This window comes from Phoxinus phoxinus (assembly GCF_949152265.1).
Source record: "Phoxinus phoxinus genome assembly, chromosome: 16".
Classification (NCBI taxonomy): domain Eukaryota; kingdom Metazoa; phylum Chordata; class Actinopteri; order Cypriniformes; family Leuciscidae; genus Phoxinus; species Phoxinus phoxinus.
This window is the reverse complement of record NC_136891.1, coordinates 2,716,879-2,738,956: the sequence shown is the minus strand read 5'-3', so window position 1 is coordinate 2,738,956 and position 22,078 is coordinate 2,716,879. Positions and strand designations below refer to the sequence as shown.

Genomic DNA, 22,078 nt, shown 5'->3' with positions numbered 1-22,078 from the left:
AAAGGAACACTCCACTTTTTTTTGGGAAATAGGCTCATTTTCCAGCTCCCCTAGAGTTAAACAGTTGAGTTTTACAGTTTTCGAATCCATTCAGCCGATCTCCGGGTCTGGCGGTAGCACTTTTAGCATAGCTTAGCATAGATCATTGAATCTGATTAGACCGTTAGCATCTCTCTCAAATTTGGTCAAATGACCAAAGAGTTTCAATATTTTTCCTATTTAAAACTTGACTCTTCTGTAGTTACATTGTGTACTAAGACCGACAGAAAATGAAAAGTTGTGATTTTCTAGGCCAATATGACTAGCAACTCTCATTCCTGCGTAATAATCAAGAAACTGCTGCCGTACCAGCAGCGCAATGATATTACACACTTAGTGCCGGTCAGGTTGCTGAGCTGGGGACTATTTTCAGGCGCTGCGTAATTACATTGCGTCTGCTATTTCCAAAAAAAGTGGAGTGTTCCTTTAAATTTAACATATATATATGTATATGTATGTCCATGTATATTTGGTAGGCTATATCTAGCGACCCCTAGTGAAAGAACTACTGTGTTGCAATATAAGATTGGTTCAGGCCAGACACATCGATCTCAGTGATTAACTTTTTTTGTGTGCCATATTTCTTGACCCAGGACTGATAATACTCACTAAAATATTACTTTTGATTATCTATGCCCTTATGGTTACGATCTTATATACATATGAAGTAAAATGGTTCTGTGCACGCTGCGTGTGGCTCTTTAAAGCTCTCTGAAAGTAAACAAATGCAGGTTTATTATCTGAGATCCAGCTTGTGTATCCGTTCCCTGAGATTACAGTTACACACACAGTGAAAACACATCCTGATGAAATATATATAATTTCAAAAGGAAAATGTATTGTTCTCATTTGATTCACTTTGAACCGACTCCTTCCTCAGAAACAACATCATCTGAAAGTCTGATAAAATATTTATACAATTCTTATGAATTATTTTCCTGTACTGTCAGTGCCTGAACAATAAGTCAAGCACATATAATTAAACCTGTTAACATTTTTATTCCTCATTAAAAAAACGTTCAGTATATTATAAATAAATAATATATGGATGTGTATGTGAAACTAAAAAAAAAATTATATCAAGCAAAAAAAAAATCATTTATTTCAGTAATTCACCTTAAAAGGTGAAACTAATATATTATATAGAGAAAGTGCAAAGTGAGATATTTCAAGCCTTTATTTGTTATAATTTTGATGATTATGAAAGCTTATGAAAACCTTTTCACAATATTCTAATTTTGAATTTGGGGTTTTCATAAGCTGTAAGCCATAATCATCACAATTATAACAAATAAAGGCTTGAAATATTTCACTTTGCATGTAATGAGTCTATATAATATATTAGTTTCACCTTTTAAGTTGAATTACTGAAATAAATGAACTTTTGCATCATATTCTAATTTTTCCAGTTTCACCCGTACATATTACACAAAAATTATATACAAACTTTTAAGTTTTTTAATTTTTGTTTTGGAAACAGAAAGTCATCAAAAGTAGTAACCCTTATTCATAAATTTATTACATCAGAGAAAACAGAAATACACGGCATTTAAACTCCTGACCGGCTACTCATGATGCTTTGGCTCAAAGCTAAAAGATCAAAAATGAATATGGCTTTTAGAGATAGCATTATGATTCGTTTTAGGAAAACAAAAGACTTACAAACATATCTGCATCATTCTCTTACCCGTACAAAAGAAAAACAGTCAGCAATACACACTTCAGTACACGCTCAATAACACAAGAATGCATGAATCTCAGATCAATTCCCACTGGAAAAAAACAAAAACAAACATTTGGCAACTCTTTTGAGCATGTCAGCTTTTCCCGTATAACGGAAATCCCAGAAAGGAAACCGAGGAAACACACAGACAAGGTCAGCAGAAAAAAGCAAAACACCTTTGTACCAATTGAAAACTGTCCAAGCGACGCACAAAGGTGAATATCTTTGGATGCATGTCAACAGTTCACAACTTATTAACCGTTCCAGGAAAGTTTGTGTTGCTTCGACCCAAAAAATTCACCCAAATTGTTTAATTCTGTCATCATTTATGATATGATATGTTTATAAGAAACATTTGTGGGGCACCTTTGACTTCCATAGTTTTTTTTTTTTTTTTCTCCATATATGGAAGTCAATGGGGTCCAAAACTGAACATTCTTCAAAATATCTTCTTATGTTCAGCAGAAGAAAGAAACTCATACAGAAACAACCTGAAAAAGAAGAAGAAGCTCAAACAGGTTTGGAACAAACTTGAAAAAAAAAAAAAAAAAAGTTTTTGGGTGAACTGTCCCTTTAAATGCGGAGGAAATAAAACGACTCTTGCAGGATAAAAGTCTGGAGCCAAACCGGTTTAACTGCATTATTCAGTTTTAGATGCAAATATCAGATTAATTGCCAGTTACACAGACGAGGCTTATAGTCTCAGACTAAAATGCTGTTTAACAGAAAGCAACTGGCACTGGGATATATGTCAGTGTCATTGTTTTGTCGGTTTTTTTTCTTAAACATCCTAACTGAACTAATGTCTAATCCCGGCTTAATCTAAACCTAGTCTGTGAAACCGCGCATTAAATTGAGCAACATTTCTGCACGGTCATCTATGTAGATTTACCCAAGATATTAAACACAATGCAAAGGCAACAAAGTAGCTTGACGTCAGAAAAAGAAGAAATGATCAAATGATTGTCTGTGAAGAGAAACTAACCCAGATTAGAAAGGACAGGAGGAAACCACGAATGCAAATTATGCAAATTAAAGAGTGTTTGTAAGGCACGTTACAATTCATCACTGAATCATAAAAGTCACACATCTAAAATATATCGCCAAAATATGTCCCGATGTTAAAAATATATATATATATATATAGAAAACAGGAACGGAAGACAAAAGGAATGTTACATTCGAACAACAAAACAATAGTTCACTGGAAGGTTTATGATTTGTGATGGAAAACAATGATTAAAATGCATGCAATTGCAATACACAATATGCATGCACATTTTTTTTGCAACTTAAACCTCATGACAATTTGTAATAGTGTCAGTAATATTGTAATATTTAAAGTCGTGGCCTCATGATGAAACATATCCAGCTCACTTTTCACCACAAAGTCAAATGGATCAATAAGAGAGATGTTTTATATTATTATTATCCAATATTCACGAACATGAAGTCAGTTTTTGCAGTGCCGTATATATTGTAGTGTTGCGACATTATTTTCAACACAGTTAAGCCCCATTATTATAATTGTAAAGTGTTTATACATAGTTCTTCAATGCCAATTAAAACATTAAAAAGTTGATGCACTGGGGAAAAAAAGTTGTAAATACATCTTTTTACTTAAAAATATCATGTTTAAATCAGTTTCTTTGTAATTATTTGTGAAATTTACTAGCAATTTCAGTAAAACTTTACAATAAGGTCTCATTAGTTAACATGAGTTAATGTATTAACTAACAATGAGCAATACATTACATACACTATTTTTAAATCTTTGTTACTCCTAGTTAATAATAATACAGCTGTTCATTGTTTGTTCATGTTAGTTCACAGTGCATTAACTAATGTTAACAAATACAACATTTGATTTGAATAATGTATTAGTAAATGTTGAAATTAACATTAACTAAGATTAATAAATGCTGTAGAAGTGTTCTTAGTTCATGTTAATTCATGTAGATGTTAACCTTAATGTGAATTGTTACTGGAATTTCGGAGTGAAAAGTGCAAGTCCTGTACTATTTTTTTCAGTATGGGAAAAACACCGGATTTTAAAGTGGTATATAAAACATTCACAAGCAATTGATTTTGGGGTGAAAAGTCAACCTATTTTTTTTTTTTTTTTCAGATGCATCAACATTTTTCCTTTTGCAAATATTTTTTTATATATATATATTAATATATATATATATATATATATATATATATATTTTTTTTTTTTTTTTTTAAGTTGATGCATTGTGCAATTTCTGAGTGAAATTTGTAAATCCTATAACCCAGTTATAATTCCCAGTATGGGAATTAAAAATTTTTTTTTTTTTTTTTTTTTTAAACAGTAAAACATGCAGAAGCGATTGATTTTGGGGTGAAAAGTTGACCTAAAACATTTTTTTTTTTTTTCATGAGATGCATCAACATTTTTCCTTTCGCAAATATTTGTATATTAATATTATTATTATACATTTTTTTAAGTTGATGCACTGTGCACTTTCTAAGTGACATTTGTAAATCCTATACCAAAAAAAAAAGAAGAAAAAAAGTATGTGAATTTGGGAATTTTCAATATTACAAAAACAAAACAGTAAAACATGCAGAAGCGATTGATTTTGGGGTGAAAAGTTGACCTGTTTCTTCTTTCAAAGAGATTTTTCCTTTTGCACACACACACACAGACACACACACACACCATGATATCTCACATTTTTGGTGAAAGCAACCTGTTTAACCTGCAACATGTAACCCTGATACTCAGACCGGCACACAACGAAGCGTCCAGCTCAGAGCCGAGCAGCGTAGTTGATGCACAGCGTGTGGTCGCGGACGTCCCCCCAGCCTCCGTTCTTCTGGTGCGGTTGATGCTCCACCGGCCCGTGGTCCGTCAGTGTGAGCGCAGGAGGGAAAAGTGCCGAACGCGCCTCTTTAAGTGCCGAATCCACGCTCTCCTGAGCCATCTCGGGCCGGCATTTCTCCTTCTGATGCAGGCCGCAGTCGCCCGTGTGAAGGACCCGGCTTCCGCGAGCCACCAGGACCTTGAGGGGTTTAGAGATGCACGTACCAGACAAGTTCTGGAGGGTCCAGTCCCAGTTATAATCATCATAGGTGCAGTACGCGTTATTGCATCCCATCAGTTTATAGTAGAGCTCTCTGGAGATTCCCATTCCTATGTTGTGCTTGGTGGACAGCCATGCCGCCGTCTCGGTTTTGCTGGAGAACTCGTGAAATCCGGATAAACCGTTGTGGTTTCCTAACGCGAGGACGTCGCAATCCCCGCAACTGGTTTTTTTAAGCTCGGTCATGGATTTGAAGTACGTGTGGAAATCCGGGAGAAGATAGTTGTCTTCCTCGACGAACACGACGTATCCGTTGTATCCCAGGAGAACCCGCACTCTCTCGAACACAAAATGCAGTTTCCACCACCAGTGGTGTTTGGTCTGAGTGATGGACGCTTCCCTGTAGTGTCCGTACGAATCCGGGTGCTCCGCGTTCAAACATCCCTTTTTAATGGCGTCCTCCTTTGAAATGTCTCTCGGACAATCTCCCGGATCTTGTCCCGGGAACTCGTTGGGATACACCTGAGTGCTGTACGGAAAATAGATCTGGAGGACCCTACAGAAAGCGATCCCCTTGACCATATCAGAGATTTCCTCTGAGAAATAGTCGTGGCTGAATATCAGAAGCGTGTTTTGTATGTCGACGACTTTCTCCAGGGATTGTATGAGCATTTGGAGGTACGCCGGACGATTGTGGACTTGCACGACGACCACCATCTCCGGCTCCAATGGAAACTTGTCTCCGTTGTGAATAAACTGCTTGTAGTTGCTGTCATAGATGGACTTCCTCATATCCGGGATGTTGCTGTACTCAAATTTCTCCATTAGCACAGCAGCCTGAGTGCTGTCTTTTACAGTCACCTCCACGTTTGTGTCCTCTTTAGTCCGTTTAAAGGAATAAAACAACATTATAAAGACAATTAAAATGACCAGGCACACAATAAAGTTCTTCTTCAACAACCGTAATCTCATTTTCAATGTCAAGGCAGCATGGAAAGCAAACTGTGGGTCATGTACTGCGGTTACACGTCTGTTGTGGGCACGATCCGGGCATCTTCAAGTTCACAGGTGAAACACGGACATCGCTCTGTCAAGAGAAGTTCATGAATGAGTTTTGTCACCTGAACGCGCGCGACTCATAAAGCGAAGCGCGCGATAGTGATAATGTGTGTCGCAAATGTCGTTGTTTGTAAAGCGCGAGCTACTCACCCTGATAAAGTGTCATGTGCAACAAAAGTTGGAAACAGGAAGAGAAAGTGATGTGAGAACGAGGAGGTCTTTAGCGCTGACGTGTACTTGCAGTCAACAGGAGCACGTGATCGCTCCTCCTCGCTCGCTCACTGCAACTCTGCTGAGGACGAACTGGAGATCTGCTTTACACTGTTAGTTTAAATATAGAAATAATATCCGTTTATATATTATGCTATTCTTTCAAGTTTATATTCCTAACCAAGTGATGATTGTTATATTATAATTTAGAAAATAAAAATATATAGCCTAAATAAAAATAATAAAATGCAGACTTGTTATTTTTAACAAGTGTGTGTGTGTGTGTGTGTGTGTGTGTGTGTGTGTGTGTGTGTGAATATATATGTGTGTGTGTGTGTGTGTGTGTGTGTGTGTGTGTGTGAACATATATATATGTGTGTGTGTGTGTGTGTGTGTGTGTGTGTGTGTGTGTGTGTGTGTGTGTGTGTGTGTGTGTGTGTGTGTGTGTGTGTGTGTGTGTGTTTGAGTGTGTATATATGTATGTAGGCTATGTATATATGTATGTATTTATGTATGTATGTATATGTGTGTGTGTGTGTGTGTGTGTGTGTGTGTGTGTGTGTGTGTGTGTGTGTGTGTGTGTGTGTGTGTGTGTGTGAATGAGTGTGTGTGTGTGTGTGTGTGTGTGTGTGTGTGTGTGTGTGTGTGTGTGTGAATGAGTGTGTGTGTGTGTGAATGAGTGTGTGTGTGTGTGTGTGTAAATATGTGTGTGTGTGTGTGTGTGTGTGTGTGTGTGTGTGTGTGTGTGTGTGTGTGTGTGTGTGTGTGTGTGTGAACATATGTGTGTGTGTATATATATGTATGTATGTAGGCTATGTATATATGTATGTATGTATATGTATATGTATATGTATGTATGTGTGTGTGTGCATGTACGTGTGAATGAGTGTGTGTGTGTGTGTGTGTACGTGTGAATGAGTGTGTGTGTGTGTGTGTGTGTGTGTGTGTGTGTGTGTGTTTATATACAATTTCATATTTACATTTTATACAGATTTATTAGGATTAATAAAAAAACAATACACACACACTATTGATTACACCATTGAAGTGATAACTTTAGACACACATATATACTATAAGTGTAAATGAAATACTAAATCCATGGGATGTTCTTCAACCTTTACATGAGAATAAAATATAAAGACAAAACACACAAACCCCTTTTGTGTCCAGAGATATAGAAACCAGGATTTGTTTAGCAGGAAAGGCTTGTGTTAAACTTGTGGAACCAGCCGTGCAGCTTTTGTTGATTATTCAGATCACCTCTAGATGGCAAAAGAAGAGCATCATATTATGTGTTCAACCCATTTCTTACGTCACTTATCTTTCAGAAAAAACTGAACTCATGAAACCCAATAGCTTTGCTTGACATAAATACTGTGTGATTCAATCATGTTGTCACTGAGCAAGAAGCCAACAGGTCCGTTCAGCACCAATCAGGTGTTGAGCTTTAAAAATAACATTCATGGTGATACATTATAATAACAGTTGAATATGCATTTGAATAATATACTTTACATGCAGATTAAGTGTGTCATTTCCCTGCAACTAACACATTGAAATGTTTAGTAAAATCTCATAAACTTCCATTAAAAAATTCAGACTGACTCCCCCTATTGGCAAAGTCTAAAACATTAAGTAAAGAACCGTCATATTTCAAATAAATAGAGTTGCAAGCCTTTGTCAATCCAACATTCAGAGTTTTTACGAACAAACATCTTTTAGTTGTTTGTTCAATTCTGTTTGGTGCCACTATTAATTCAGAAATCACTATTAATTCAGAAATCACTATTAATTCAGAAATCACCTTTTAATTCAGAAATCACTAATTCAGAAATCACTATTAATTCAGAAATCACTAATTCAGAAATCACTATTAATTCAGAAATCACGATTAATTGATGTTTGTTGCATGCATTTGCTTTACCGTTCAGTGTATAAATGAGAGTTTTGGACAAGAACAATCAAATAAAATATATTGCATAAGGGAACTTAATATTTGCAATATTTCGCCCATATTGAAATGGTTTCGCCCATTAAACCAATAGACTGAGGTTTTTTAATTATCGGGTGGAAGTGCAGTTCTTATAAACACTCGTCTATTGAACTTAACACAGATGCCAGGATATTCATGCCTTAAATCAAAGGTCACACTGTTGTGTAACAGGCCTGAGTTAATTTGGTTGTGAGGGTTGATATAAACACACAAGATGTGATCAGAGACAGGCTTTCCCAACAGTCAAAGCAAAAGCTTCTTTCAGACGTCAGATTTTACTTGTTTTAAGGACACTTTTGATTTTGAAAGAGTTTCGCATAGATGTGATCTTTAGCAGCGACTTCTTTTAAAAAGTTTACAAAGGGTCATAAAGACACGAAACCCTTTAAGACTTCTACAAAAGAGTCTTAAGACTTTCTGCACTATTAAACAGCGTGTGCTTGCTTTCTTTCTGAGGAAACACAATGCAGAACTAATCAATTGCAAAGCATGGACACACTCATCCGCTTGTTGCGCAAGAAAGCCACGTGAAAAGCTTTGTGAATATTATGCATCTGCTGCTAAAACTCACTCGGAGAAAAAAAAAGTTTAATGAGGTTCTAAATACAATTCTAGGGTTCTTGACTCAATTCTAAAGAACACTTCATGCCAAAAAGGTTCTATATACGGAGAAATGATATAGAACCTTATAAAGAATTATAGAAATTAATAAAAAAAGTGCCAAATATCAGTCATTCAAATATTTTATTGCAATTCTGTGTTGTTTTGGAGCCGAGAAGATTTATAGACACTGGCTTTAATCTGATGGTTTCAGAGAGATCATTTTACTGCTATAATTATATAATATTATGCATCTGCTGCTGAAACTCACTCTGAGAATTTTCTAAATAGAATTCTAATGTTCTTGACTCAATTCCAAAGAACACTTCATGCCAAAAAGGTTCTAATGCCTGGAATGTTTGCATACTTTCATGTTTAATGGGTTATTTAAATTTTCTAAGTTTGTTTACAAGCTATTTGATTGATAAAAATGTATTTTGCCTAATTAAAACTGAATGCATATGATGGGAAACCCCTATGAAGCGCCTATTCATCTATATGTGTTGGTAAGTGATGAAAACATTGTGCAGTAAAGCACAGTGTGGATTTTATTAGATCATTGACATTTATTTGACCCCTGTGTGTTGAACTCAACACTGCACAAAAGTTGGATTGATTCTGGTTGGATTCAAGGCCTGACATCCAAAGATTGTTTTATTCCTCACACGGCATGTTTTCCTCAGACCAGCTCAGTGCACAATCCGTTTTCCTCAGACTTATCTTATCTCCCGAGTGTTCACCCGTTTTGTTTTTCTCTTTCGGACGGTCTAGTCCATATTAGCTCAATTCGTAACGATTAACATTCTGTTTACAGCAATGTGAAACAATGGTGCGGATGGCTCCATAACTAATAGTGTTAGTTATTGTTTCCTGCTCACGGGTCTTTGGAGGGGACGTCATCTCTGTTCGCTAGGCTTCAGTCTCTCTCACACATTTAAAAAATCAGATTTGAGACACTTTTGCCTGCAGTCTGAACATAGCCTTTGCAAGTACATGTCAACGTATTCTACTAACCCTATAGCCCAACATAACAGTCTACTAACAGTTAGTTGACATGTAGTTGCAAAGTACTGTAGAATGTTGAAATTAACATTTTTTTTATGAGGCGCAAGTCTAAGAATTCATGCAAAATTCTGGCAAGACATTTCATAGCATGTCAGACAGGAGAGTATTGTTCACAGTTATGTGGGTGGATTTGATTAAAAACATCACTTTACAAATCTTTACTTAGAGTGTTACATAATGCAATGATATTCAATATGCAATGTTGCCCTTTATGAGCTTTAATTAAATAATAAAATGCTTTCTGATTGTTGCATAACGTATAATTCGTTTTGTACTTTGCAATGATATTATTTTACAGCTATTGATTTGAGATATTATTATAGTTTTCATTCATATTTTGAATTCATTTTAATTTAAGTTAAAGTTTTAGTAATTTTGTTTTTTAGTAATTTTTATTTCAGTTTTGGTCTGTTATTTTAGTTCATCAAATTTAACAAAATGCAAATAAGAAATCTTGCCTTGACAACAAGCTGAAATACAATGTATCTTTTTGTACATTTTATTTCAAGTAACAAAAAAAAAGGTTATTTTTTGAGGTTTTGGTTTTAGTTAAGATCACTGTTGAACAAACTTCACATGTTCCAAAAAAAAGACGGCAGCACAAAAAAAGTGCCAAATATCAGTCATTAAAATATTTTATTGCAATTCCGTGTTGTTTTGAGGAGCCGAGAAGATTTATAGACAACACTGGCTTTAATCTGATGTTTCAGAGAGATAATTGTACTGCTACTAATCATCAAAAACAGAAGCAATAATGGAAAGAAATGCAATACAGCCTTTGATGCAATTATGGAACTAAGTTTAGGTGTTCAGCTCATGTGGTGTGACATTACTGGACATTTGCATTGATTTACGTGTAATAAAGGATGTCAGGTTTTGCAATAGTAGTGTGTGTGAGGGTTTTCTTAGGCGCACAGGAATCTCTGAGTCTTGCCACGAGAGGCCAACACATCTGTTCTCAATCACAGCTCTGAAACGGCAGTATGCATCAGCGAGGAAGACTGTGGGATGTGAAAACAAAAGGAAACACGGTTAAATCAGTGTGAATTCCCCAGGGTTGGGACATAAACTGATGAAGCACGAGTGTCAGAGGATGACAGTTGTGCGTGTGCTTATGTAATAGGCCAATTACGTATCGCATGAAGCCACACTACGACAACAACGACTAACATCCGAGAGAGTCAGTGTTAGCGATGCAGTGTTTGGGTGGAGATCACACTTGGCTGCCAGGTTACCACAAAAACAAAGAGAAATTGAATAATAATAATAATATGATGAGGATAATGACGACGATGACAATGTCCCCACATTTAACGAAATCACGCTACACTCATTAGTGATGCACTAGTGTGATAAATCCTTTCATTACAGCATTTAATACCAAAACAAAAGGGCAATGAAATGAATTAATTTCTTCATAATGGAGACCGGGGTAAGTTGTCACACATTTTACAAACATTTTGAAAGTATATCATTTATTGTAAAGACACAAGGTTTAAAGCTTTAAAAACTTGAGCATTTAAGCCATTGTTGCTTCATTAAACACCTAAAGCATCCCTAAAGCGGGGCATGTTGTCACACTACACAAGGTTGTCAGAAAGGAATGGTTTAGATTACGCATGAGCCCACCGCGAGATGGAAGCCCGAGCCTTCCAGAGAGTCTGACCCGGTGTGTGTGTCGGCTACATCGGCCGTTCCCGTGTGGCTGCTCTTGGAGTTTGAGAGCATGCAGTGGAGCCCTGCTCACACTAATGCAGTCGAGGTAATGCTGGACCCGATCTCTGTGGACATTTATTGTATGGATGAGTTTAAAGAGGATGTTTCCCTTTCCCCCCTGGTCCTGCCCAGCTCAGAGTTTCCCGATCCCCCGCTGGATCTGCCCACCCAGAGTTTCCTGATCCCCCGTTTGTCCTGCCCAGCCCAGAGTTTCCTGATCCCCCGCTGATCCTGCCCAGCCCAGAGTTTCCTGATCCCCCGCTGGATCTGCCCAGCCCAGAGTTTCCTGATCCCCCGTTTGTCCTGCCCAGCCCAGAGTTTCCCGATCCCCCGCATGGTCTTGCCTAGCCCAGAGTGTCCTGATCCCCAGCTGGATCTGCCCAGCCTAGAGTTTCCCGATCCCCCACTGGTCCTGCCCAGCCCAGAGTTTCCTGATCCCCCGTTTGTCCTGCCCAGCTCAGAGTTTCCTGATCCCCCGCTGATCCTGCCCAGCCCAGAGTTTCCCAATCCCCCGCATGGTCTTGCCCAGCCCAGAGTGTCCTGATCCCCAGCTGGATCTGCCCAGCCTAGAGTTTCCCGATCCCCCACTGGTCCTGCCCAGCCCAGAGTTTCCTGTTCCCCCACTGGTCCTGCCCAGCTCAGAGTTTCCTGTTCCCCCACTGGTCCTGCCCAGCTCAGAGTTTCCTGATCTCCCGCTGGTTCTGCCCAGCCCAGAGTTTCCCGATCCCCCGCATGGTCTTGCCCAGCCCAGAGTGTCCTGATCCCCAGCTGGATCTGCCCAGCCTAGAGTTTCCCGATCCCCCACTGGTCCTGCCCAGCCCAGAGTTTCCTGTTCCCCCACTGGTCCTGCCCAGCTCAGAGTTTCCTGATCCCCCGCTGGATCTGCCCAGCCCAGAGTTTCCTGATCCCCCGCTGGATCTGCCCAGCCCAGAGTTTCCTGATCCCCCGCTGGATCTGCCCAGCCCAGAGTTTCCTGATCTCCCGCTTGTTCTGCCCAGCTCAGAGTTTCCTGATCCCCAGCTGGATCTGCCCAGCCCAGAGTTTCCTGATCCCCCGCTGGATCTGCCCAGCCCAGAGTTTTCTGATCCCCAGCTGATCCTGCCCAGCCCAGAGTTTCCTGATCCCCCGCTGGATCTGCCCAGCCCAGAGTTTCCTGATCCCCCGCTGGATCTGCCCAGCCCAGAGTTTCCTGATCTCCCACTTGTTCTGCCCAGCTCAGAGTTTCCTAATCCCCAGCTGGATCTGCCCAGCCCAGAGTTTCCTGATCCCCAGCTGATCCTGCCCAGCCCAGAGTTTCCTGATCCCCCGCTGGATCTGCCCAGCCCAGAGTTTCCTGATCCCCCGCTGGATCTGCCCAGCCCAGAGTTTCCTGATCTCCCGCTTGTTCTGCCCAGCTCAGAGTTTCCTGATCCCCCGCTGGATCTGCCCAGCCCAGAGTTTTCTGATCCCCAGCTGATCCTGCCCAGCCCAGAGTTTCCTGATCCCCCGCTGGATCTGCCCAGCCCAGAGTTTTCTGATCCCCAGCTGATCCTGCCCAGCCCAGAGTTTCCTGATCCCCCGCTGGATCTGCCCAGCCCAGAGTTTCCTGATCCCCCGCTGGATCTGCCCAGCCCAGAGTTTCCTGATCTCCCACTTGTTCTGCCCAGCTCAGAGTTTCCTAATCCCCAGCTGGATCTGCCCAGCCCAGAGTTTCCTGATCCCCCGCTGGATCTGCCCAGCCCAGAGTTTCCTGATCCCCCGCTGGATCTGCCCAGCCCAGAGTTTCCTGATCTCCCGCTTGTTCTGCCCAGCTCAGAGTTTCCTGATCCCCAGCTGGATCTGCCCAGCCCAGAGTTTCCTGATCCCCAGCTGGATCTGCCCAGCCCAGAGTTTCCTGATCCCCAGCTGATCCTGCCCAGCCCAGAGTTTCCTGATCCCCCACTGGTCCTGCCCAGCCCAGAGTTTCCTGATCCCCCGCTGGATCTGCCCAGCCCAGAGTTTCCTGATCTCCCGCTTGTTCTGCCCAGCCCAGAGTTTCCTGATCCCCCGTTGGATCTGCCCAGCCGAGAGTTTCCTGATCCCCCGTTGGATCTGCCCAGCCCAGAGTTTCCTGTGTCTCCAGAATTCCTACCTAGCCTTCCTCTTCCACCTCCTCTACCAAAGCTAGCCAGTACGTCAGCCCAGTCTCCACTGGTCCCCTCCAGCTCCCCTACTCATCCCTCCACCCTCCTGCGCTGCATGGATGCACAGTCTAGCTTCTGGTCACCAGATCAGTCCTGGCAAGAAGATCGCCTGGATCCAAGTAAATCCTCAGAGCCCTTGACTCAACCTCGACCCTCTGATCCTACAGCGTCTCCTTGGCTCCACGTTCCCTTAGCCCCACTGGGGTTCGTCAGTCCTCGGACTCCCTTGTCCCTCCGGCCCTACTACACCAGGGTCTTCCTGCGCCTCATCTCTCCATCCCTCTTGCTCCGTCGGGCACCCCATTCCCTCCAGCGTTGCCTAGTCCTCGCTCCCTCAAAATCTCCCCCGCCTGCCGAGCCCCCGTCTCCATCTCGACCCGCCTTGGTTATGTGGATGTGTTTCACCCGTGATTATTCTATGTTATTCCGTGGATGGTAACACTGTACAATAAGGTTCATTAGTTAATGTATTACCTAACATGAACTAACAATGAGAAATACATTTGTTACTGTATTTATTAATCTTTGTTAGTGTTAGTTAAGAAAAATACAGCTGTTCATTGTTTGTTCATGTTAGTTCACAGTGCATGAACTAATGTTAACAAATACAACCTTTGATTTTAATAATGTATTAGTAAAAGTTGAAATTAATATAAACTAAGATTAATGAATACTGTAGAAGTATTGTTCATTCTTAGTTCATGTTTACTTGGTAGTTAACTAATGAACCTTATTGTAAAGAGTTACCCTGTGGATTATTGGATTAAAGACTTTTTATTGAGCTATTCCTCTTTGTGTGCTTACTTATACAGCCACACATGACAGTTAACATACAGCTTTTTTTTTTAAATGCATTAGTTCATCAAACAAAGTCCAATAATGGAGAATGCATCCTCAGATGAGTATTAAAATAAAGGTGCTCTATGGTCTTGGGTATATCATAGTCCATCAATAAAGTTCTGGGTTGACCTTAGCACTTTTTCTTAATTAAATAGCCTGTATTATTTCTATTTAAGATAGAAATATCTGTGTGTAGCCATGAAATAATGAAGGCTTTTTAATCGTAAAGAGTGCATGTTGAAATTAATTTGAACAAACATTGATCAAGAACTCTACAGCATTTATCAATCTTAGTTAACTAGTTAACTGACGTTAATTGATGGATCATGGATCCTTATTGTAAAGTGTTACCAGTTTTTTTTGTTTGTGTGTTCACAGATTTTTTTTCTCTCAGTGTTGAAACCACATCTGTGAGAGAAAACAAGCATTTGTGCAACTGAACTAAACTGAGATATATCACAACTTCCCTGTATGACAACTAACCTGATCTGCTCCAAAGAGTTGCACATTCAACATTAAACAGACTAGTCTTTTTGTTTAGTTGAATGCAAATGTATCTGTTGTCAGAGAAGAATAACAGTCTGTCTGGCATCTCCTTGACTCCTCTCAGCCCATGAAAACACATTCTGTTTACGTCTGAACACTCAAAGCGAGAACATCATGTGATTGAACTCGGCTTGAGTGAAAAGCACTGGTATCTGAACTCTGGGTCGGGTGGTCTTTGACTGATTGGAAACGATGGGCGGAAATTACCCTGGCACGCACTTCATACCATGCAGCATGTGTCAGTGTGCGGCCTGTCAGCTGGATCAACTTTGTGTAATAAATCGACAAAAAATATTGAAATAATACCGACAGTACAGTTCAATTCTTTATGAATGCAAAATGATTATAGTCCCACACTGCTTGATTTAAATTTTTCTCTTTTTTTCTTGGAACATGAATATTTGGCCAAGCAAACCCAGCGTATCTGTAGTGGAAGAACTGAGCCATGAATCACAGTCCACATTCCAATCATTTCAGCTTTCTTCACATAATCCTCTAACTTTGCTCTTTCCCATACAATTTACATGGAGCTGCTGCCAGAATCCTTCTTCTTTAAAGTATAATCGTTTAGTAAACATCTTTATCAAATACACAAGGACCAATTAAATTGATTAAAAGTGAGAGTAAAGACATGCATTTATAATGTTACAAAAGATTGTATTTAAAATAAATGCTGCTCTTTTGAACTTTTCTATTCATCAAATAATCTTGAAAATAAAATGCATCACATTTTCCACAAAACTGTGGAACTGTTTCAACATTGATAATAATCAGAAATGTTTCTTAAGCAGCAAATCCTCTTATTATAATGATTTCTGAAAGATCATGTGACACTGTAGACTGGAGTAATGATGCTGAAAATACAGCTTTCGACAGGAATAAATGATATATTAAACAGTTATTTTAAATAGTAATAGTATTTCACAATATTACGGTTTCTTTTTGATCAAATAAATGCAGCATAAATGGTTTATTTCAAAAACATTAAAAGAAAAAAAAAACTTAAACATTAAGTATTTTGAGATGTGCAACGATCCTGCAGAGATTATCTCAACTTCTTAATGTCTCTATTGAATAAATTTTTTGCTTATTCTTCCTCATTAACAATTATACATCTGGCCAACATTTTATTATTCAAAGCGACGTCAGTCAAGGTACAGTATGAGTTGAATCAGTTTATGCTCCCTGGGAATCAAACTCATGATTTGGCATTGCTATCGCCAGATGAGCTACCGGAAAAGAACAACAAATCCACATAAATCCTGGACAAACCACCGTCTCCAGAGAAAGACTAACACATGGAAACTGTTCATATTCTTTGGCAAATCCCTCTTGCATCAGAGCAGATGGTCCCCTTACACAAATGCGCACAGACCAGTGAATATATCATGAGTAACTGGTGTTATTATAGTGAGTGACGTTGTGTCAATTCTGGTCCAGTGCCGCAATATACAGGCTTCTCATTGGTCACACTTGAAGTTGGCCTTTTCTAACTATTTTATCCTCAACACCAATGCATGGTAACGTTCTGTTTATTATTTCGGTTTTGTCGTCTGCCGCTTTAAATGCATGCACTCTTTAATGCGGGATGCAAGGATTCTGATTGGCTGTCAATGTTTTTATCGTTCATCAGAATGATCATTTCTAAATAATGTTCTGAAAGTGATTCCAAGGATTTCATTGCTCGTCTGTGCCGTTATCAAACGTTGTGGTGTGTGGATTCCTCTATTCTCACAGAATTTGAACGATTATTAAAACTGTAGTGAGTGTGTGGTAATAGGCACGACAATGTTGATATATTTTGGAAAAGATCTGCTACGCTGCTTCTGCTTGTTAATGCCAACACACACACGACACACTGCTGTGAGCAAGTAAGACATGCTGCTACTGTACAATTTGCGTGCATGAATTACCCGTGGCAGATCTATACAGGTGGAGCTGGGGAAGGTGGAGGGTTTCTGTAAGCGAGCTGTAATGCTACAGCAAATGCTAATCAAGTGTTTGAAGATTGAGCAGCGAGCTCATTGGCTACTGATTCAGCAGAAACCAATCAGCTGTGCCCTATAGAGAATGATGTGATTGCAAGCAGGTTGAGTTAACGGGATACATCACCGCTGGAAAGATGAACGTGTATTTAAATTGGGTCATTGATCTGGTAGAAATGTGAAATTATTTTAGAAGTTGGTGCCTTCTAGACTGAGAAAAGCCAGAAAATGTGTTTTTGGCTCATGTGGATGAAAGACAACAACTCCCAGAATGCACTTGCTTCTCTGCCCTACAAGGCCACGCCTACCGGTTACAGAGGGCAGTATCGAAAGAAACGATACAACTAGGCTACTAGTCGACTCGTACCTGAAAAGACGCCGTTTTATCGTGAGTCTCCGTGACGATTTAGTTGATAAATACTATTTGTACATTCTGTGAGTGAGATGCCGCCCCCTATGGGCAGGTGTAAAACATGCAGCACTCGCTCCTACTACTGGCTGTAGTCTCGAGCCTCTGGCCAGAAAAGCCTCAGATGATGCTATTGCTAAATGACGATTTTTGCGTCATCAGAGGTTTTTTTCCAGACACACAATACAGAAATCTCTCGTCTCAGGGGGACATGAGGGAGGGAAGCACGGTCATTCGAAAATACTACCAGGTTTCTGCTGATACAAAGCGTATCCTAAAGTTACACCTAAAGTTTCTACTCTTTTATGAGTATTGTGAATTCAGACATGCTTCTTTTGTCACATACTGTTTTTCGCCTACTATATAGGGAAGTATGTGATTTCGGATGCAGCCAATGTTACTGGTCTAGATGCTCAAACTAGCAAATCAATGTTTTTAGCTGGTTTACTTAGTTTACTTTTCATATTGAATGGGAATTTGATTGACAGGCGATCTGACCAATCATAATCCGCCATCCGCCATAGCAGTCAGTTAACCTTGGAGGATTTGAACTTGAGAAGCGGAGTGTACTGACGTCTTTCCACGGTTAAAACAACATTCCTTCTGATGTTCATTCATGTTTATTTGATGCTATAAATGAACTAGAAGGAAGAGATGATCGGTTCACGAGCGGCTTTAACTGATGATCTACAGCGATCTTTCAGACACATTAAAGAGACACGAAGTGGTATTTATTGTTTAAATTTCTTTAAAAAAATTACCATATTTGAAAGTTGAGACTGTTTCATATCAAAAGTAAGCTGGTGTGTGTCTGTCTGTGTGTTGTCAGTGTCCTCTCTGCTCCACGATGTGTTTTTCACTGCGTGAGAACATGGTGTGTGTGAGAGAGGCGTGGCTTGTCTGACATAGCAACAGTAACTAAAGGGGGTGGGTCTTTGCGAACGGTCAATTTAGCTAGTGTTTTATTTCATAAATTACACCCCGTTAATGCAATTCAAAGTAAACCTTCAAACTCTGAAAAGGACCTTGTGCGTGACAGCCGGGAGATGGATTGAGGAAACCGTGTCATTGAGGAAATGCCAGCTTTTTGTCCAAAAACAGAGATGGCACGGCCATGGGATGTTCCTCCCCTGTGTGTTGCTCTTGGACATGGCACAAAACCCATGAAGTCCGGATCCGCGTGAGGTTTAGAAATGCATTTTAAAAATATATTGACAAAATCAGCCCTTAAAATAGATCTGATTGAAATATTACATTCCTGATGCTGATGTTTAGCCTATTGGATGTCTAAACTATGAAAAAATATTGAATTTGTTCTAAACAAATACAAATTTAGACTTTTATTTATTTATTTATTTATATATGTAATGCACTCTAAAAACAAAGCTTTGGGCTTTTGGGTTAACACAACAGATTGAGTTGACAACTAAATGAAATTAAGTTAAGCCAACAAACTAAATTGAGTTAGAAGAACTTAATATGTAGCATTAACAAACAAAAAAATTGACCATTCAAAAATAAAAGTTGTTCCAACTCATTTCAACATAGATTTGTGGCCCATATATAATCTATAGACCTTATGCGCCAGAGAAACAAGCGCTAATTTTGAATTTTGAGTTTGAATATTTCTATGGTATCGCTGTTGACAAGTAATGAGCTGGTGAAGCTGGATTTACTTTTCGTAGAGTTATTACAAAAGTTATTACTATAATGTTTGAGGCAGATGTCATAACAAATGTCAGTAGACCGGGAAGATTTTAAACCGAGCAGTTCATTCATAAATCTTCATGGTGTGGAAATATAAACAATACGACCGGAAGCCAGAACACAATGAGCGCAGCGGTGAAAAGGGGCGGAGCTACAAAGCACATGTTAAATATAACTTATGTAAAAAAATTATTAACAAATAAGAAATTACTTGACACTACCAGTGCAGTTACTACTCATATTATTAATGTAATGTCAAGTCACCTTTATTTCTAGTGCTTTATACAATGCAGATTGTTTCAAAGTAGCTTTACAGGAAAATAATGATTCAATCATGCAAACAGAGTTCAATTCTGCTGTAAAAGCAGCTCTTAAAATAAAAAGCGTTTATTCAGTTCAATAACTGTTTAAAGATCATCAAATACGAAATGACTTCAATTCATCTATAAAGCAGCTCTGATATCATCAACTTAGCTCTCAACTGTCAGTCAAATCAATAATATTGCTAAATATTAAGTGTCCCCCAGAGGCGAAAGTGGGAAACCCAGATAACTAACATAACGTCATGTAGCCACACATAACCTACACACAATATTAGTTCATGTAACAGGAAAAAAGTGTAGGATTTTACTCTTCAGTAATGGACGAAAAGTGTCTTTCATTAGTACATTTTAAAGTCTTTACAGCGTTTTTGGATCTCCAAATTGCTGGAAAGTGCTTAAGTTTTATAAGCTACTTTTTCATTTTGTAAAGGTTGCTTTCATTTTATTGGATGAATTAGTTTCTTAACTGCTCAACCTTTATTTCAGATTAAAATATTATATAGATGTCAATCTGTTTTTCATCTTCAGGTTTTATTGCTTTCCACTTTCCAGATTCATAAGATGAAGTGAAATACTCAAAACTTACAAATAAAATGCCTTTTATGTCTTGCAGAAACACACTCAAAAAATGAATTTTGGCCTCTTGTTAAATTTAATTAATTAAAATAAGCAAAAGTAACACGAATGTTTAATATTTTGTCACAACTTAATTTAATTGTGTTCAATCACCCTAATATATTTCAAACGGAAGTTTACTTAATTCATTTGTGTGAAAACTACATTAACCATTTTTGTTGACATCTAACTGGGCGGTGGATCTGTAGTTCCCAGCATGCTTTGCAAGGGACTGCATAAACTTAGGGATTAAAGTGTTATTTTATGTGTTTTTCAGTGAATGGAAAGATGTTGTTAGTTAATGTTTGTGTTTAATGTTCAGGTATGTTAGAAACTTAGAGGTATACACTTTATTTGCAGTAAACCACACTTGCAGAACTGCACAAGTAATATTTAATATTACTTTGTAAAAAGTGGTTTTAATTAAATCGAACACTAACATCTAGCATTAAAAGGGATTGTAGAGTCGAATTAGCTCAAATTATAATGTTGGTGATTTTAGGCAGCACAAAAACTAACCTGACTAAACTTCATCTAGCAGGATTGACTAAATGAATTTAAGTTTATACAACAAGATTACAACAAAGCATTTCAAACAAATTAAATTTCGTGGAAAAGTTTCCTTTAATTTAATTAAGTTCGTTCAACAGCTTATTTTTTTCAGTGCACGTTTCCATCCAATTTATACCTGATGGATAAAACAAAACAAAATGTTTCATTGAATATTGTGTTTCACTCAAATGTCACATTAGAAAAATAAAATGGGTGGCAAGTGACATTTCGTTCAAAACAATAGACTTTCAATATTCAACAATCTTGAAGTTGAAGAAATGACATTCGCTGTTCTTAAAAAAAAAAAAAAAATCACTGAGAAGTGTAAAATCCCTTAGTCAATGTGAAAACAAACAAATCCCAGAAGAACGTCAGTGTTTTGTGTGTTAACATTGTGTTTATCTCACATCAACAAGCTTTCACAGCTTCCATGAATGTGTTCGTGAACTTTACAGCACTTTCGAGAAACGATTTATAATCCAACACGATTTTCAATGCCGTTTTCTCAGAGGACACATCATTAAAAACAATAGCTTGGACAAATGGAGCTTACAGATGCTGTGCAATTATTTATAACCAAGTGCTTAGCTCATCAATAGATTAGAAAAAGTGAAATTCCTTGGGGAAGGAGCCATTTCCGAAACCTCAAGTACTACAATTACAGAATCAAGGAAAACTATTGTCACTTTCCGAGTGCTTTAAAAGTTATGGACGTATGAAGGGTCATCCAGGGGTGTTTCGAGAACAGCTGACTAAAAATATGCTTCGGCTTTAAGCGCCGCATGGCAACACGAGTGGCAAACAAGAAACAGGAAAACCCTGCTTGTATTATATGTATAGTGCTATTGTAAAGAAGCAGCGAAGCAAATGTGTCTGTCGGGAAAAGCATTGTGTTCGGCTTGTGTTTACGTGTTCCTGTATTTTATTTTATTTTATTTATTTTTAGGTTTATTTAAACGGGACAATACACACTAATAATACATAAATAAATGTACAGTGTGCCAAAATTAGCCAAAAGGCTATTTTACATCTGCTGTCCCTGTAGCTAAACTGGTAAAGTCAAACACACACATATAAACGTGCAGTGCAATGCAAGTTGATGTGCGCCAGATGCATCTATGTAAATGGATCATTAAGAAGTGTTGGGGTGTAACGATACCCTCATGTCACGATTCGATACATATCACGATACGATATTATTGCAATACTCCCAAGACATTTGGTAAAAGGTTAACAAAAATTTGACTTGATTAAAATGCTAAATTTGGTTTGACATATATGGGTGTGTTAATGAATATGATGGACTTGGTGCTGGAAACCCAATGCACTGGACAATAGAGACACCAGAGTAGCAATATTCATGATTCATTGCAGTCTTTCACTTATTAGATTTTTACAACTTTTTACTGGTAACAGACATTTGTGACTCTGGACCACAAAACCAGTCACATGGGTCAATTTTTCAAATTGAGATGTATATA

General features: G+C 38.7%; 1 protein-coding gene and 1 long non-coding RNA gene across 3 annotated transcripts in view; both read right to left on the bottom strand.

Annotated features, from left to right (window-relative positions):
• Positions 1-1,483: 1,483 nt before the first annotated feature.
• LOC307012551 lies at positions 1,484-3,887 on the bottom strand. Its single transcript, XR_013800637.1, has 2 exons — positions 2,294-3,887; positions 1,484-2,253 (listed from the first exon to the last, which is right to left on the bottom strand). It is a non-coding gene; the product is annotated as an uncharacterized lncRNA (long non-coding RNA).
• A 108-nt stretch (positions 3,888-3,995) lies between these two features.
• Positions 3,996-22,078, bottom strand: part of LOC306983571 (alpha-1,6-mannosyl-glycoprotein 2-beta-N-acetylglucosaminyltransferase) — a 32,508-nt gene continuing 14,425 nt past the window's right edge. The window contains exons 6-8 of one of the 2 annotated variants that reach the window (XM_079584087.1): positions 7,240-7,346; positions 6,022-6,185; positions 3,996-5,899 (exon numbers count right to left, since the gene is read on the bottom strand). In XM_079584087.1, the coding sequence (XP_079440213.1) occupies positions 4,540-5,784 (1,245 nt within the window). In that variant the 5' untranslated portion in view covers positions 5,785-5,899; positions 6,022-6,185; positions 7,240-7,346 and the 3' untranslated portion in view covers positions 3,996-4,539. Of the gene's footprint in view, positions 6,186-7,239; positions 7,834-7,888; positions 7,959-22,078 lie in introns of those variants that run through there. The other variant, XM_079584088.1, reaches the window with a different exon arrangement.